Source organism: Leuresthes tenuis, unplaced genomic scaffold, assembly GCF_036924035.1.
Source record: "Leuresthes tenuis unplaced genomic scaffold, fLeuTen1.0.hap1 SCAF_11, whole genome shotgun sequence".
Classification (NCBI taxonomy): Eukaryota; Metazoa; Chordata; class Actinopteri; order Atheriniformes; family Atherinopsidae; genus Leuresthes; species Leuresthes tenuis.
This window is the reverse complement of record NW_027325365.1, coordinates 7,192,162-7,210,815: the sequence shown is the minus strand read 5'-3', so window position 1 is coordinate 7,210,815 and position 18,654 is coordinate 7,192,162. Positions and strand designations below refer to the sequence as shown.

The 18,654-nt window shown below is 37.4% G+C and overlaps 1 protein-coding gene across 6 annotated transcripts in view; it reads left to right on the top strand.

Moving 5' to 3' along the window:
* The first annotated feature begins 3,750 nt into the window (after nucleotides 1-3,750).
* The window catches only part of gria2b (glutamate receptor, ionotropic, AMPA 2b), a 46,299-nt gene continuing 31,395 nt past the window's right edge, over nucleotides 3,751-18,654 (top strand). For 4 of the 6 annotated variants that reach the window (XR_011917791.1, XM_072395240.1, XM_072395239.1 and 1 more), the window contains exons 1-2: nucleotides 3,751-4,159; nucleotides 4,288-4,428. Coding sequence is in view for 5 of the 6 variants with exons in the window: in XM_072395240.1 (XP_072251341.1) it covers nucleotides 4,075-4,159; nucleotides 4,288-4,428 (226 nt within the window). In the remaining variant the exon portion in view is untranslated. The remainder of the gene's footprint in view (nucleotides 4,160-4,287; nucleotides 4,429-18,654) is intronic. The other 2 variants (XM_072395238.1, XM_072395237.1) reach the window with 1 other exon arrangement.

Genomic DNA, 18,654 nt, shown 5'->3' with positions numbered 1-18,654 from the left:
TGACCTTGGGTCCTTTCCCTGCAGGTTTAACTCCTTAAAACTGTTCTAATAGCAGGGTATGCTTGGATTCACAATTTCTGCATATCTGAAGGCCTGGTTATGTATTCACATCACCTCTTTGATGTATGTTCAAACATTATTTTAGTCACTGTCATGTCAGCATCTGCTGTAAGCCATAAAGAATATGCTGTTTCTTTGTTTTCCGATCAACTGACACAACACAGCAAATCATCAAAGTCTTGTCAAGTTGTTGTTTGACTTCTTTAAGAGCTTTTGTTATTTCCAGATTGAATTTACACTGGGAGCAAACATGTAAGTGTAATGCTCCTTTAGAAATTTACTCCATTTGTTTGCTTTGCTGGATGAATCTGTTCTGACCATAGCTGACTCAATATACTACTCTGAATTCATTATTTTTGTGGGCACTCTTATGCCAAGCTGTTTAGTAGTATGGTGCATTTGGCATGAACAATTCCCCTGAGGTTAAAGATATTGCCTTCTCATTATAAACTTCTGGGGATGCTCTATTTACCAGGGGCAGAGTTCATAAACAATTTTGCTATATTTCAAAATACACACAACACGTAAAAGATGTCTCATAGTACTTGTATTATCTTTGGTGATACAATTCAAATATTTCATCATACTGTCCAGTTGTGGTCTTGGAGTCTTTCTTCTGTCTTTCTTAAAAAGGATAAGTGCTAAATGTTTCACTCCATACAATGTGTAGCCTGGAGGCAACATTCTGACTTGGTGTTGAATACCATCCTCTCCAGATTGTAACCCCAGATTTTCTCAAGAGAAGTGTGGCTTGACAGGCTCTAAAACTTACTTTTATATTTATGAAATTGACAATGTTGTGTTTTCAGTCCAGGCAAGCCATGCTTCTTTCCCAATGGCTGCAGTCTCCAGCCCTCCTCTCTAAACTTTGCAATCAAAATTGAGCCATCGAGGAAAGCAGATGTGTATTTTCTGACATTATTTTTTAGAATTGCTTCACAAATCAACAAAGTTGTGCCCTTCTATAGTGTCTTTATGCCTTTTATTTTCCTTAAGATTGTGTAGTTACCCAAATTCTATGTCAATATTTCACTTAAAAATGTGGAGTCATGTATTTCTTAAGATTCTTAAGATTTCACTAGTCATTCTAAACATGGCAAATAGTTAAAAAATAATTTGACAATAGATGAGAGGAGAGCATCATTTAGAAAAAGTAAAAAACTTGCTTCTAAACATTCAGTGGACACATCACACCAACTAATTGATAGTGATGAATTATATTGTTTCTGTGTAGCAACTAGGAGACAAATAATCATAAAAATAAGCAGTCGACTGCTGACACATGACTCATGAAATGTCCACACTTTCCATTTGTCCATAAGCTGTTGTGCCTTGTTGAAGAGGCCACAAGTGAGACACTACAGTCTTATTAATTTTATCCATTGTAAATTAACAGCACCAGCTAAATGAAAGAAATATAAATGCTGTCTAGGAAGCAACTGCATAGGATTTCTAAGAAATATGAACAGTGACACAAGGCACAGGTCTCAAAAGGTCAATGACATGGTTTTACCAGCTGCTTACTCTACAGGCAACACAACGTTAGATTCTGAGGGCGTTGTAAATTCCCATCTCACTTTTGTGGTCTGTTTGTGAAAACTCACACTGTCAGTGCAGTCATGATTTGATTATGAGTTACTCTCATTTCACCCCTAAAAGCTCATTAGGGCTCATGAACATTGTCACAGTTGTATTAACTCACTGGCTGCAAATTCAGTACACTAAGGAATGTGCTATAAAACAATCAAACTGAAATTGCTTTTCAGTCTTGCAGCAGTTGAGTGAATCCATGCATGGCAGAACCTCCAGACAAGGTCGAATAGATGAGCATACACACATTGTGAGCCTGTAGAACACAAAAAGATGTGTTTACTTTGCCAGGAGGAGAATCAGCATCAGAGAGCAAAGGTTTTCATGTCCAGTTCATGTGAAATCCAACAAGGCTGCATTTGAAACTAAAACCTCAATATCAAGGTTGAGCCGAGTGAAATGCATGAGAAGGAAAGGCCTAGTACTTTTCATCATAACAAAACTTTGTCACTGTCTGGTTGGAGTTAGTGAATACAGTCACTTGGTTAGAGTTAATTGATCATTGTTACAAATTAAATGCATTATTTTTCCAGTGCATTCGGGAGGTAACCATCATAGACGTTATTGGGGAGTGGTTTTTCACTCTAACTGTATCAGGCTATATGAACAAATGTCCATTGTCCAATGGGGACAAATTTGGTCTTTCTTTCATTCAAATTTAACATTTCAGCTCAGTAAACAAATCATCCATCCATTTTCTATACTCACTTAATCCAACTGTAGGGTTGCTTATGATTTCTATTATAACAGCAACCTATTGTTGCTTTCCATACACATTGTTTTAATGGACTCTTTTTAAAGAAATCGGTATCACATATACTTTAGATGCCTTTACTTTAACTTCAGCTTTAACTTTACTTTATTTAAGTGACTGAGTTAATCAGGATACTTCATTCTTGATCATGTGGATTTATTTACTTGCCTTTGCTAGTAATGAAGCTTTGCTCCTTTCTGGAAGTTACTCTGGTTTAGCGATTTCATCATAACTTACTGAAATGATGATAGAACAATTTATGTTTGATATGCTGGATTTGTCCCAGACATAATATTTGTGTTCTTCTGGAGCAGAAAGAAATGAGCCCTACAGGAGCCTGTGTTAGGTGAGATGTGCTGTCCATGGTGCTGAAATCTGACAAACTTGCTCTTCAACTCCCACACAGTCAGCCTCATTAGTTGGCTTCCAGACTGCTACCTCACACCAATGATTAATATACAACTGCCTGTGCAGTCTTAGATATGCATGTCATAAAACCAAGGGACAGGTTTGCCACTCAGTTCCTATTGGCAGCGAGGCAAGCTTTTCCTCCATTTGGCCCTATTCAGATTGGCACAGAGGACCAGTCATTTATTTGCATTGGATTTGTATGCAGAGGGTGGATATAACTAGATTAATGTTAAAAATGAGTTTTGTTCGATGGCTGTTTGTCAATCCTGTAAATCTTCAGTAATTATGTCAATCTTCAGTAATTGCTTTCATTTGGATGTTTTTCTGTCATATTAAGAACTTCAATAATGTACATAAGACAGGACTTTAGCCACCTGCAAAAATACTGTCAAAATGTATTTAGCAAACGATTAAAAAAAGAATTTCGTTTGGTATGTAAATTAGACATTTAAATTTATCTTGAGTGAGAAAATATCCATTAAAACGTTTTTCTTCTAATTTCACGGTAGTTTGGGACACCACTGCCCTATTTTAAGATCATAGATTTGGTCTATCCAAGATCTACCGTATAATTGGTTGAAAGCCTATTTTCATTTAAGTGTTCAAAATTAAGAGCAAGAGATACAAATAGTAGTCCACAACATAAAGGGGAATTAAGAAAACACATTTCAGGAACTCAATGAGCTGCTTGACTTTCTTCGTCAAACAAGTGGAGAGACCTTTGAATGAAATCAGATCTCAAAGTATGAACTGAGTGCGCATGAAGAAGCTATGGTGTCGGGAATCAACAGTGTTTAATGAATTCGGGTGATGGGCACCACTGCTTGGACAACAGCTGCCATTTCTATCTTTTTTTCAAACTTAGCGTTCAGTAGCCTATGTCACTAGGTGGTTGAAATCGGCTTTTCCCGTCACTTTCCGCCCTCTCATTAACATTCTTCACTTGTGGGTGTGATGCTGAGAAGATCTCCGGCGTGCGGAGCGGATACGCTCAGTGTCCCTCTGAGTTTAGAGGAGGTACAGCTGGCGGCAGGAGGGGAGAGACGACCAGGAGCGGAAGAAGAGGCGGCAGAGCTACATTGCAGGCGACCATTCCTTCACTGCTGGTGTCCTCTGACTGCAAGCCACCTGCAGAAAACAATCCTTTGCTGAAGACTTTTTCCAGGCTGAAGGTCCTCAATATGTGTCGGATCTAACGACTCCGCAGAGAAGAGGAATAGCAGTCTCTCCTGGTGGATGTGGACACCTAAACTGTGGACATGGAAAAGATAGTGAATTTATTCGTTTCTCTTCTCCTGGTTTTATGGGGATGCGCTCTTGGAGGCTCGCCCAGTGTTCAGATAGGTGAGTCGATCTATTTGTTTTAGCAAAAAGACAATTTGCTTTTATGCGTAAAATTGTGCGAAACAGTCAGTAAATATGTCTTGTTTAGAATTTATGCAAGAGTAACCGGTATTTTGTGTTAATTTCAGGGGGACTTTTTCCAAGGGGCGCGGATCAAGAGTACAGCGCGTTTCGGATAGGGATGGTTCAGTTTGGAACCTCAGAATTCAGACTGACGCCTCACATTGACAATCTGGAGGTGGCAAACAGTTTTGCTGTCACCAATTGTTGTAAGTCACACGTATAATGTGATCCTTTATTGTCATTGTTATAAATATTGTTGTTTAAAGAAGCATATGTTCTTGTCATCCAAGATACCAAGTGCTGCTCATTCCATAGTACATGCCAGTTTGGATAAAGGTTTCAAGTGTTTTGATGAAAACTGTTTGAACTGTTGAATCTATATTCTGTTTGAAAACACATCGAGACCGTGAGCTGGGTATTTGTGCATGAACGAGCGTCGAATAGCCAGGAGAAAGTTGGTTTCCACAGTAACAGTCACATTCATCCTGTTTTCATTCCTTCAGATTCCGCCATCAAAAATATTGCAATGGAAAAATGTTGGTTACATAATAGTTTTGTCACCCTTTTCGTTTAAACCAAGTGATTTTCTAAACTATTGGGAAGATCAATATTGCGCTGAGTAACATTTTGCTTTTGAATCGAATGCTGTCTTTTTTTTCTGGGCCACCAACGTAGCAACCCTGAACCATGTCGTTTTTAGCAATAGAAGAAAAAAAACTACACTGAAAACAGTGCAGCCTTTCTCGTCACTTTTTAATTTCATCGTTTATTTTCCGACTAATAAACTCGACTTGTTGAAACTGACATTCTGTACCCTGTTTATGCCGATGTCACGCCTTTTCTCAGATAAAAAGGAGCTGTGTTCGTTCATCGTTGGCTCCTATAGGACCGCCTACACACAGATATAGAGCTCCACGCACAGTGCTTGGGCGACGTTGTTACATCGATAATGAGGACTGATATGGCATGATTAATTAACAGCCATTGCTTAAGAGGATTGACAGCTTCGTTAAAAAGCTTATATGTGATAATACTTTTGAGCATTTCAAATAATTACACTAAAATAAAACGAAAATGCAACATCAATTGCTTTACACAGTATTTTCATTAGATAGCTCATGGAAACTGAGAACAGATTTGAATCATGCATTTCTTCCTTTAAATAAACCCAGCTTCAGCGGGGATCTCTTTTAGACAGCAGCAGCAAATAGGTTCTAAGGTCGCTATATTTCGTACATTCATTAGGTGGTTGCCAAGCGACTGGTGCTCTCAACAGTCCCTTAAACATAAATCAAACGCTTCTGATTGGTGCGCACATTGGTCCAATCGATTTCATTACCATATAAAAGCTTCCTGTTTGGAGACGCTTTCTGCACTCGAAAGATCACAGAGAGAGTCAAGTCGATGTTCAAATTATTATTGTTCCCCGTTCGTCACGAGAACACGACAGCATTGCACACCCTGCTGAACAAAATATCTTTCCACTAAGAGTTAGGAATTTTTACTATCACTCTGGGATATCCATACACACTGATGAAAGCATAAGTCCCCTCGATATGCACCTCCAGTCAGCCGTTTAAGGCTATAGTTCGTATGGAGGTCAAACTGCTGTGTGTAGATTTTTCAAGTTTGGCTGTATACACAAGTATGTGTGTAAATCCGTAATTCGGATCGCTACATAAACATTAGATTCTAAATAGACTAAAGTTGCATGTAAACACTTAGCTGATTATCATTTATGATGAAGACTGGAGTAATCCTCAGTTAATGATTTCATAGCACAAATGCTACTTGAAATGGACTTTTATATCTATCATCCTGTATACATACACCTGGCGTCTGTTTCTGAACTCTGTTTTCCTCCTAATTGACTTCTTGAGTGGGAGGTAGGGGGGAGGGGTGGGTGAGATGGACTGGGATGAGTTGAAGTGGTTGATGGGGGTGTGGGGGGCTGCAGCAAAAGCCAGGAGATGGCAGTCTCTTTCACAATCCACCTCCGTCTGTAATTACAGCACATTAACACCACCACTTTATCTTTTGTGAAAATGCACCCATGAAACAATATTCAGGGGAGAATAAAAGTAGAAATACTGAGGCTGTCGAGCAGCACTGAAAGCTAAAACACTAATATTACATGTTCTGTCAAGCTTTCTGTTGAGTAATCACACACTTCCAGTTTATGGGGAACTTTCTTTTAATAATGAGATGGAAATGAAGAAAAATACAAAACTAAAAATAGATATGATTATAGGTCAGTATTTGAAGTCATAGACAGGTTTACATTCACATTTTTTTTTTTAAAAATAGGTAAGTAGATATTGTTTAGTAATGAATAAAGATACAAAAAAACTTTAGCTCCAGTTCAACTTCAGTTCCTTAATTTAGCTTTTTCTTTCTTGTGAAATTTGCCAACTTATGTCAAGTTTAAAATAATTGTATCCTAAGTATAGTCCTTTATTGCCTTGCAAGTAATGGGACTTTCTACTTATATAACTCTCGGACTTATAACACTCTGGTTGTACTTGGTCTGTGTAGTAGCATGCTTAATCAACGCAGTGTGTCAGAGACAGTAGGAGGGAGGATGACACATTCCTCCATCAATAACAGCTCATCTGGGCAGGCCTGCATCTGCTGCAAAAACCAGGGGAGTCATCGAGACCACGCTCATCTATGTGTGTGTGAAGTGATGTCGGTGCTCTGTCCTTAAAGCTATAAATTTAGGAGTCTTGTTCAAAGCTCTAGGATTAAAAACCACCTCTGAAACTCACCAATTCACCAACACAACCTAAACACTTCATCACTGTAACTATACATGGTTTACACCAAGGTAAATACAATATAAATACTGCAGGTGTTTATGATGGTGTTGAATTTCTCAGGCCACGGTGTTTTTTTAATCTTGTGTTTTTCAACTTTGCGATAGGCCGTGCTTACATCTTCTGTAGCTTTTTACATTTGACACAGTTGCTTAAATGTTGAAGCAGACAGTTTGCATAGCTGACATTTACAGATCAGTGAATATCAGTGAAAGATGTATTTACATTGCTAAATGGGAAACACAGGATGCTTTTTCCTTTGATTCCTGTACATCCTACTTGATCTTGATTAAATAAGCCTTTGACTTGTGGTTCAGCATTCCTTTTAATTCTATATGGCTGTCTCAATTTTCATCTATTTTTTAATTTTTTTTAAGAAAATGTGTCCCATGAAAGTTCTCATGCTTGTAGTAAGATGTCTAATTAGAAAAACATACTGAAGCTCAGGAGGAAGAGCAGTCGCCCACCAAACGGAAGGTCGGTGGTTCAACTCCAGATTCCCGGGCCACATGTCGATGTGTCCTTTGGCAAGACACTGAACCCAATGTTGCCTACCGATGCATCTATTGGTGTATGAATTAGTAGGAAACACGTTATGCATAGATTAAGACGTGCTGTATGAGTGTTTGTGAATTGGTGTATGTGGCAAGTAATGTTATAAGTGCTTTGAGTGGTCAGCTAGAAAAGTACAATCCATTTACCATTACATGGTTATGCTTTGAACTGTTGTACTGCCATATTTTTTAGCTGTTAATTGCAGTTTGTATCTGTATCTGCAGTTTCTATTGCTTTATATTGTTGAAATGAGATGAACAAGATTCTCCTCTTCCTAAAAAAACAACCTCACAAGCTGTTTCTTCATGCAGGGAATAACTACGTTACCTTCAGTGAGCAACTAAATGTATACTGTCAAAATTCTCATGATTTTTCAAGCCTTAACCATGTAATGTAAATCAAAAACTAAAGCAGGAAGTGAAAAAAAACATCTTAGTAAGGTGGTGCTGTGTTATTGTTTAGATGGCCCAGGAAGAAAGGAAAAAAAGTTGTTGCATCTTGGTCCCAGACTAGAATCCCATGGTTTAAAGGGCTGAGCTTAGTCACACCATCTGCTCCTGCCATTTCTCCTTAAGAGGTCTTTATGACTTGTTAAACAAACCATGTGAGAATGACATATGCTCTAATGTGGGAATGCTCATTTTAGTATTTTAGGGAATAACAAATACCCTGTATTAGTTATGAGATGTGCAATACCTTCTGCCACCTTCTGGGAAACTACTTTAGAGGATGTCCATGTGTGTCGTTAATATGCTGCACATGAAATATTAGGCTATATAGATATAAGGACTTTTGGGAAAAACATTACTGAGAGGTAATAGAATACAGCTTTAATGAAATCATATATTTCAGCTGATTATGTCATCAATAGTAAAATTTCAGTCTTTGGTGCCAGTCAAATACTGTTGCTACAGGGGATCTCAAATCCATAAAGCAGTGCTGGGCTCGACATAAAATCTGCTTTACAATAAAATGGCTTTCTAGTTTTTACATCCCTGGGTCTCAAATTATTATTCAAATCATATAAACAGAAGTCTATGAGGGAAAATTAGTTTTCAGCTGAACAGAACACAGCTGATAGACATGCTCCCTTTGACGAGGAGTCAAATGCGCACGTTGTTACATATTATTTGATCGCACCTAGAATATTTTCCAAAGTTCCAAAGTTAAATTTGAAGGCCTTAACCCTTGGGAAATATCTTATCAGTTTTAAGTATTACAAACTGAAGTAAACTACAGTTTGTCACTGACAGCACAAAATGTCACACCATCTTTGGCAGTTCTTTCTTACCTAAACAGATGAGTCACACATCACAGCATCATTCTCTCTCCACTGTCTATTTTTCCTAATTAGACACACTACATGAACAACTACTGGGAATCATTAGTGAAATCCATTCAAGGCAAGCTCCTAAAAGATTTTGTCCAAAATGGATGAAAATTTATCGCAAGGTAGGAACATAGCACTAAAGAATAGCTACATTAGTTCACAGCACAAAACATAGCAATTTCACATCAGAGGCTCAATAACTGCTAAATTGCTAAATTTTCTGTTCAATAGAATTGTTTTCTTTATTTAGATTATTTAGAATTGTTTTACAAATTATGATATGCTTGCATTTAGCTATATACGAAACTGTCACACCACAGACTGGAGAACTCAGTTAGAATTCAGTTTGAATCCCATCCAACCCAAAAATGTCCAACAGTGGACACAATTTCACAATTTTTGCACCTTTATTGTGACATTATTGCATTTTGGACATGTGGACAAATGTTGTCTTGTGAGACTGGGATTTGGTTTGCATTTGGTTTGATAAAATCAATATTAAATCAGTGGCATGAGTATTTACACTGAAGGCTTATTTTCATTAGTAAAAGTTAAAAGAAACTACATTACGGAAATTATTTTGCGGTATTTCTAATCATGAAATTGTGTGCAGCTGATGCAGTGCTTATTTTGTAATACAAGTTCTTCTGTGAAACTGCCATTTTCCCTTTTTTACTGCTTCAAAGTGCATCTTAAGCCCTCACTTTCAAGTCAGCACAATCCAGTTACAAGTTGTAGAAAGACCAACAGGAACAGACTAAACAATCCAGCTTTCAGAAGCACAGAAGCTTAGGTATAGGCAAAATAAATAGTCTAGGATACGTTTCTTTTCAAGCTAGCAGATTTGAAAATTTAATTCAGGAACTCAAGAACTTTGCTTCAATTCTGGACTTGATGGGGTTCCTCCGTACGATAGCTTGCGAATATTTACAGTATACTGTACACATGACTGTGTTTTGTACGTCTTCATGTGCTGCTATATCATACCCCCCTTCTTTTATTTCTGACACTCACCTCTCTCACAGCAAACAACGCTTCCTCCTCTGAGACCAATAGAGGAGTTTGAGGTCACTGACAGTCGGCTGCTGATTTAACACTTCAAAGTTCTTGTTTGTCATGGTTGAATCACGTCATGCTGTAATTTCATGCATCTAAGTGCACATAGTTTTTCATGGATGCACGCTTTCAGGGACCTTGCTGAATGATCAAAAGCTGAGACCCACCATATATGCGATGCAGAGAATTGGTTATAGTCAATTTATTGTTCACACTTAATTAAGTGCATCTACACCATTTCACAGAGAACTGTGAGATATTAAGTAGGCCTGGCAGCTGGCTGGTCAAAAAAATGAGGCTAAAAACCCTCTGTGGATCTTAGTTTGCCCTGAATACAAGCCCCCAACCAAGCCCTTATCCCTCTGTCCTTCAAAAAATGCCTGCCTGAGATAAAGTGAGATTCAAACGTCTCAGTTGGCATCCAATGTTTCAGTTTTCATAGTGCTCAAATGCACTTTTGCTCCAAGCTTAGAAGGGAGATAAGTTTTATGTCCTCCAGTAATAGTGACTAGCACATGTCAAACTCTCTTCTGTACACAAACTACAGTTAAAGACAGAAGTACCCCTTCAGATTAGGATTTATCTAATCTGAGAGACGGATGAGATGAAGCTAAAATTGCATTGATTTTCTAAGATATTCAATGTTTAGCTTAGTTTTTATTAATGAACATTTATTTCTGTATTACATGCCTGCAATACATTCCAAAACAAATGTTTGTACAGGGGATAAATAAATAGGTAAATAATATTTCAAACTGCTGATGTCAGCAGGAAATTGTAACCATGATTTGGTGTAAAAGCAGGATCTGTGAGAGATTCTTTCATCTTTCAAGATGATATCTTTTCTGGGAACACCCAAGCTTTTTCAACAAATCAATGCAAAACCACATTCTGCTCATGATACAAAGCCATGGCTGTTGAAGAAGAGGGTAAGAGGTAAAATAATAACAAAGTAGAGTTTAGATTAATTTCCTCAACTAAAGCATTCTCCAGAGTAAAACAAATATATCAATCCCCTGTTTATTTATTTATCTATTTTCTGTTTGATTTGTTGTAAGGTCTTTTTTCACTTTTTAACATATCATTATTATCTGGTTTTCATCATTACAGGACACAGAATTTAGATCTTTTACTCCTGTTGTGCTGTTATTGAAACTAAATGAGGTGAAAACTATAATCTGATTACAAGATATAAGGATTTATTTATACCCATTTAGATGTTTCCTTTCCAACACTGAATAAGAGAGGAATGAAAAATTTTAAATAGTTTGTCACCAAAGAGGCTACAAACTCACCTATGAGACTTTCTTCTCTAGGTCAAAGGTGTCAGCCATTACCTGAGCAAGCACACAGCACAAAAAACAGGTTCCAGAATAAATATCCTGCTTTCAGTCTTGAGAAATGGGTTGTATTAACTCATTAATCCATTCATGTATTAAGTTATTTACTCTTAACACAAATGCTCTATCTGAGCACCAGTGCCATAAAAGACTAATATTAAGAGATCACCTCCACGAAGCCCAGATCCTTATCATAGAAAAATGCAACGAAGGCTTTATCCTTTAACCTCTATCAAGATGTCCTCACCCATATCTGAAAAGTAAAAACATACTCAGTCCTCTGCAGCTTCTTATCAAGTCTTGAAAATATGTACAGTGACAATGCTACTAACTTACTGTTTTATTATATTTTATTTATTTTTATTAACCTTTATTTATACAGGTAAAATCTCATTAAGACCCAGAGTCTCATTTACAAGAGAGACCTGCTCCGGATAGGCAGCAGCAAAACTCAAAGTTACAGACTAACTGAACATACAAGAGACAAAACTAAACACGAATACCAGTTATCAAAGTACAAAAGGAAAAAAAAGAACTGTTAAGTACATGTGCAGACCCCCACTGATATAATCTTGTTAGGCTTCAAATAGTCCCTATCACCATGATGTGCAGCTAAATATACCATCAGAGACAGGTGTGCAGATACCTGGTAGATTAGCCATCTTTGCCATTTAGTGTTGATCACCGATCATTATGATGAAAAGCATGATTTTACTTTTCTATCTGTAAAGCTTTGGTTTATGAATCCTCTCTCAGTGTAGTTCAAGAAAATTCCAAGACACAATACAATACATATCAAAGGCTTCTATCTAACACATTAATGCTATTTAGGCTTCAGCTCAGAAACCAGTCAGCATTATGTTTATGTTCAGGAAATTAATTCAATTTAATTTAATTAAATTCTATTCATATATGTGCCAAATCACAACAACTGTGAGCTCAAGGCACTTCAAAGATACAATCCAATTCAAGCCAATTAGAATCCAATTCATTGTAATACAATCATAAACCAGTCAAATCCAATGTATTACAATACAAGTTAGTCCAATTCATACCAACAAAGCCAATTAAAAAAAAAGTTGCCGAGCTAAGGAAACCAACAGATTGCACTGAAACTTCTCTTTTATCCAATCCCCTGTCCTGAGTGCGCACGAGGCAACTGCGGAAAGAAAAAAAACTCTTAACAGGAAGAAACCTCCATTAGACTCAGGAAGGGTGGCCATCTGCTTCGACCAGCTGGGCTTTGAGAGGACAGAAAAGAGAGGACCACCATAACGCCAGACCAGGAACACCTGTTGAGAAATAGAAACACAAGTTAATGACAACAATAATGTTACATGTATGTAGGGAAAAAAGAGAATAGAGTGAGGAAAGGTGTATCATGGGAGGTCCCCCAGCAGTTGAAGCCTATAGCAGCATAACTATAAGATGTTTCAGGGTCACCTGAGCCATCCCTGCCTATAAGCTTTGTCAAAAAGGAAAGTTTAAAGCCTAATCTGTAAGGTAGAGAGGTGTCTGTTTCCCGGACGTATACTGGCAGCTGGTTCCACAGAGGTACCTGGTAACTGAAGTCTCTACTTTTAGAGACTCTAGGAACCACAAGTAAACCTGCAGTCTGAGAGCGAAGTGCTCTGTTTGGAAAATATTGCACTGCGAGATCTTTAAGGTATGATGGAGCTTGGTCATGTAGAGCTTCATATTTAAGGAGAATAATTTTAAATTATATTGTTTTGACAGGGAGCCAATGAAGAGAAGCTAAAACTGGAGAAATGTGATCTCTTCTGCTGTTTATCATCAGAACTCTGGGAGCAGATTTTGGATAGGTCGGAAAATTAAGACAACTTTTCTGAATGTTTGTCTAAATACTTGTAGGGAAGTTGGTGTCAGCATGTTTAAAGGAAAAAAAAACATAACATGTGACACATGCTCAACAGCTGGGGAGGCCGCTGTATATGAATCCGACATTGAAATGATTGTGCAGTCATTTTGAAGATTGATTTAGTGAGAATGGCTTGAATTTTCATTTATGCATTGGATAACCTTTTCTGCTGAGGAGGGATGCTCATTAGTATGTACAGAGGAGAATCTGTCCTTCCCGGCACTGTGGTGATTAAGGTTTGATCCAGTTGCCTTGTCTAGTCTTACAGGGTGTTCTTGTCAAATGTCTAAGGATTTTATAATGTATGTTTGAATATGTGGCATGGATGTGTGTTTATAGAAAGAAAAGGTGGAGTGACAAAGGGGAGAATAAAGAAATGATGAATAAAAGACAGGGCTGAAGAAGAATGTCTTTTTTATGTGATAAGAGGGCAGTAGACGTCCATGTGTTTTCTGATGTTGTAATGTTATATCTCACTGAACAAAATCTAAATTTTGGTAAATGTAAGAGACTTTCGTTATGCGTCTTGTGTCCTTTACAAAGGGCTGAATGATGCAGGTTGAAAAGAAAGAAAATCTCAGAGGGCTTGTTTTTGTGATGGCATCACTCCTTTACACAAAACGCTTACATTTGTTTTATTTTTGCACATACAGAGCATAGGAAACTTTGCTGTTTAGCATTATCAATACCACATTTTATTATTCAGTGCAGATCTGAGTTGAGTTTACTTACCTACTTGGTCTAAAGCTTCTTTAAAAGAAAAACATCTTTGTTATTCCCCCCAAAACACTAATGAACCTTTATTGAGTGCCAGTGGTTGTAATTCTTTCTAGCTTGGCACTTTTTCTTTGGAGCTCACTTTGTCTGATTCATTTACAGCATTTCTCTATGCTGTCAGCAGTCCTGTTAAGCACAGTCTGCTTTGCAGACAGCGGTATTGTTCTCTTGCAACAATTTCTTCCCTGATGGTCCGCTTTAACAAAAAACCTCATCTGGACTATGGCCAACGAATTTCAGCAGCTGTTGGCTCATCAGTTACTTTTTCTTACAAACTTACAGTTTGTAAATGCGTCGAATGGTGCAAACAGTGAAACTGATGTCACACTACCCACGTTAGACATTTTCTAAACAGCCTTGTTTCTCTCTCCAATTTTGAACAGTTTAAAATAAATTGTCAGGTATGGATCTGAATGGAAAAAGTTGAAGCATTTCTAGCAGCCACACTTCAAAATGTGGCTTTGGATTCTGATCTTTTTGTTTCAACCACTATTTCTGTGTTTTCTACTATGTATATTTGCATTGAGTAGGAGATCATTAAAGCATATATGCTACTGTTGCAAATTTATTGATTCAACCCACTTTGTTCAGTTTAATGGAGTACATTGGCTAGTTAACCAATATCAAATGATGTGTTGTGTTGTGGCTGTAAGGCAGAAAATAAGGCAGGGGTTTTGAGTGTTCATGAGTGAACTACAAGATGGTTCTTAGAATTGTACCAGAACTTCTCCTCTGCTGCTTTGCTCTGATAATGTTTGCTTCCACTAAAGAAAGTTCATATATTTCCACTTGTGAACACCTGTAAGGCCACAGTCTGTGGGTGGTTTCTCTGATGCACCTAGTTCTGGGATTGTTGTACAAAGGATAGTTTTCTTTTTATAAAACTGTATATAAAAAGTGTATTTTCTTTCTTCCGCCCCCCATCTTTTTGTCTGTGGGTGTGGGTGTCTGTGGGTGTTTTTGTGTCCTTTTTGTGTCCTCCTGTATTTTCTTAGTTTATTCTGTTTAATAATTGTTTATTACCTTGCTCCTAAGCTCAGAGGTTAAAAGGGAAGAGAACATAAACAAATTGTACAAGTCCTTAAAAAAAACAGACAGAATGAGTAAGAAGCAATGGAAGTGGCTGATGCAGCACCACCACTAACTAGTTAACAGGTCTATAGGTTAAAAGCAAAATCGTACAGATCTCATTAATACAAACCCTGCCCATGCATCAATCTGAATAATAGAAATAATAAATAAGTGATTGTCTACATTAACTTTCTTGCAAAATCCAGAATGTTTTCAGATGCTATGTTCTTTTTTGATGGCAATGTTAATGAAGAATTTATGGTTTTGCCCCTGACTTGTAAGTTTTAGTTACGAGCAAAACATGTTTGCATAGCATTATCCTGCCCCTGCAAGCTCAGCTGTCAGCCACATATATGATATAAGAAAGAAGGATTAGATATTCGTGGCTTTTGAAGTTAGTAAAATAGTTCCAATGTAAAGATTACTCACGGACAACAGTTTTTGCTCAATTTTGGATAAATTAGTCACAAAGCAATGCAGTATGGTATAATGCTTTTAGTGAAAAAAAAAAAAAAGATTCTGCCAATGATTGTGAGAATCTGTCTAAATTAAGCTTACTCTGCGATGTCCTCATGAAGTATAAGGTCAAATTCTTAACAGTCAAACTGATTCAGAGATTGACCACAGCAGTATCTGAGAGTGCCCGGGGTGTCAGGACAAAACAACTAAAAAGACAACGGCATTGAGAACTAACAAATAAGAGGAAAACACGATGAGGCAAAGAGAGATAGGATTTCAGCCAGAACCTGTCAACAAAAGCCTGGATAGCACCCATGTCCCCTGACAGGGCAGAATCATTGAGTTGGACAGGTGTCTGAGGACAAATAAACAGACACATGTGTACACACTCAGGATGGATATATTCAGCCGTATAAAAACTCAGGTGGCAGGGAGGCAGGGGGTAAAGTGGTACAGTGAGCAAGAGGAAGCTCTGGACTTTTCCCAGCTGCCAACACTTAAACTTCAACAATGTGAGACTAAAATTAATGGGAGGAAGTTAGGTTGCTCGTATACAGGTACACTGAGTTTTGGATGCTATAAGTGTGGGTCATTTGATGTGATAGTTGAGTCTTACTAAAAAAAAGAATATAATTATACAAACCCAACTCAATTCTGTTGGCAGCCCCTCTCCCCCTGTAATGCTAAAACAGAAACACTGTGAAAAGGGGGCTTGCTGAATAGATTACCTGATTTTATATATGAAGCAAAACTACATAAAAGCATTACATCTGACAAAAGATATTCAAGTTCTTACCTTAGTTATCTGCCTAAATAACAGGATTTAAGATTGACATGCAAAGGGATTTTCTGATCCTTTAGATTCTTGACCCAGTTTATTGTCACTTGTTTGATAAATGGAGGCATGACTCAACAGAGCTGGTGATTACCTACACAGAATAAAACCAGAATTTCCCCTTTCTTCTGCATGAACTTCCTAATTATGTCCGATACCTTAATACACTGCTGGAGTGTACATGGAATCAATTTTTTTCCAGCCATGCAAACAGACTAGCTCCCAGCAAATATCAGTATGTCACTGTCCAATGTCCTGTCAGCACAACTAGCTATGTTGTTTGTGTCTGCACAACAAAGCAGCATGTTGGACAGATTGTCAAAAATGGTAAAATTTGCATGAGAATCTTTCAAAGTGAGCAAGACGTGATATGTTATGAAAAAAAAATCAGTTGAAATGTCAATCTGACTTTGTATAGCTCCACATATTGTTGAAATCCAAAGCCTCTGGATGGTCACAACTTTAGTTGGCTTTTTCTCAAAGTCGGGATGCCATCTATCTCTAGCTCAGACATAGACACAATGTCAAAACTCTGATGTCATCAACTCTGAGGTTGCTGCCATCATAGGTTGTAACCTGATTTAATCTGTAAATGGCTAATAAAGCGCCTCTCATTATTTCATTTTTTCAAATGCTTACATCTGTACTTATGCTATGATACCCTCAATCTTCAGTGTTGGACACCACAATATGATAGCATAGTTTTACTTTGAATTACATAAGGTACATGTGAATACTTCCTCAGCTCTAATATTTCACAAGTGTTTCAATAGCTCGTAGGACATCTCTTCAATCCCTGCAGGCTTTCAAACTAAGGCATGAAAACCGATACATCAAAAAAATTAAATCACTTGCTGGAAATATAGAAAGTTTCTGGAGTATAATGTACATACAGAGTATCTGACTGAAATTAGTGAACAGAAACTAAGTATGGTGAAATTTTTGTAGTGGGAGCGACTAATAGTAGAATGTATTCCACCCTTCCTCACTTATTTTTACCCAATATTAAAAATTCTTTCATTCTTAATGAATTTTGTCATACCTGTCCATGTTTCTTTGTGTTTTTTCTTAATATACGTTTTAATTTTTTTAAATATATGATAGTAACATAACATAGAGCCAATATCAACCTAATACAAAGTAATGGCCAAAAGAACTTTTGATTTTGATAGGAAGAGTCACGTGTTCTGTTTTTGAGCTCTCCCATTACTGCCATTGGTTTCAGCCTATAGATTTGACTAAAGTTAGGGTCCTGGTTTGATTTTCATAAAATGGTAATTTATAGGAAAACAGATAGCTGTGAAAGTATGACAGTTGATGAAAAAGAGCTAAACATCTAAAGTGAGTGAAAACAAACCTAGTATCATGTACCTGCCTCTTTTCTTTGCTGTAGTTTATTCTTGCTTATCTTCTGCAAACACAGAGTTACTGGTTGCCATGGCAGCTGCTCCTTCAGATCCTCTGTTTTTGTAGATGTAACTAATTTTGCTCTGGTAGCTTCCAAGACCATTAGAACGTAGAACAGCAGTTTCAAAGTTTGCTTTGGTATTTCCAAAGGTCAGTGGACATAGGATATGTTTTATAACAAGAGGCAAATGAAATGATAACAAAATCATCATGTGTGCTGCATGATGGGCTGGTTTTGAGCTGAATTATTGTGGATGAAACACTGTATTGAGCTTAGTATACTGAGATGGATTGGTGTGCCTGCACATAGATACACAACACAGTACTGTTCTTTATTTAGATGTGAGATGTAGGACAAAGGGAGTGAGTCATCACATAGGTAGATGAGTGATGAGTGATGTTAAGGTCAGAAATATTTTGATTAAGATTCTTTACAAGATTATTATGAACAAAGAACAAATGAGCTTTTACAGAGAGATGCCTTTTTGTTTAATCTTTTTGCAATTTCAAAATTTCTCACTTTATACAGTAAGTACATGAACAACAATACAACAGATGTGAGTTGAACGAATGTCTTTTTGATACATGACTACAAAACCCTCTCCGTTATGTGTTTTTAGTTGTGATGTACACTGTAAATTACAGTTTTGCAGCTGTATTGCAGCTCATGTCTTGAAATGTAATTACAACAAGATTCAATGCCCTCATGCATACCAACATGATGATGTTCAAGCTCAGCATCTTGCTATTGTACATCTACCTATGTAATGACTCACTCGCCCTATCTTGCTATGTACATCGCATCTACTTGCCAAGTCTTGCTAGATGTCAGACACTGGAGGATTTAAGGACAATGCCAATCTGGCGACCTCCATGTTTAACAAGATATTCATATTTTGCCACCTCA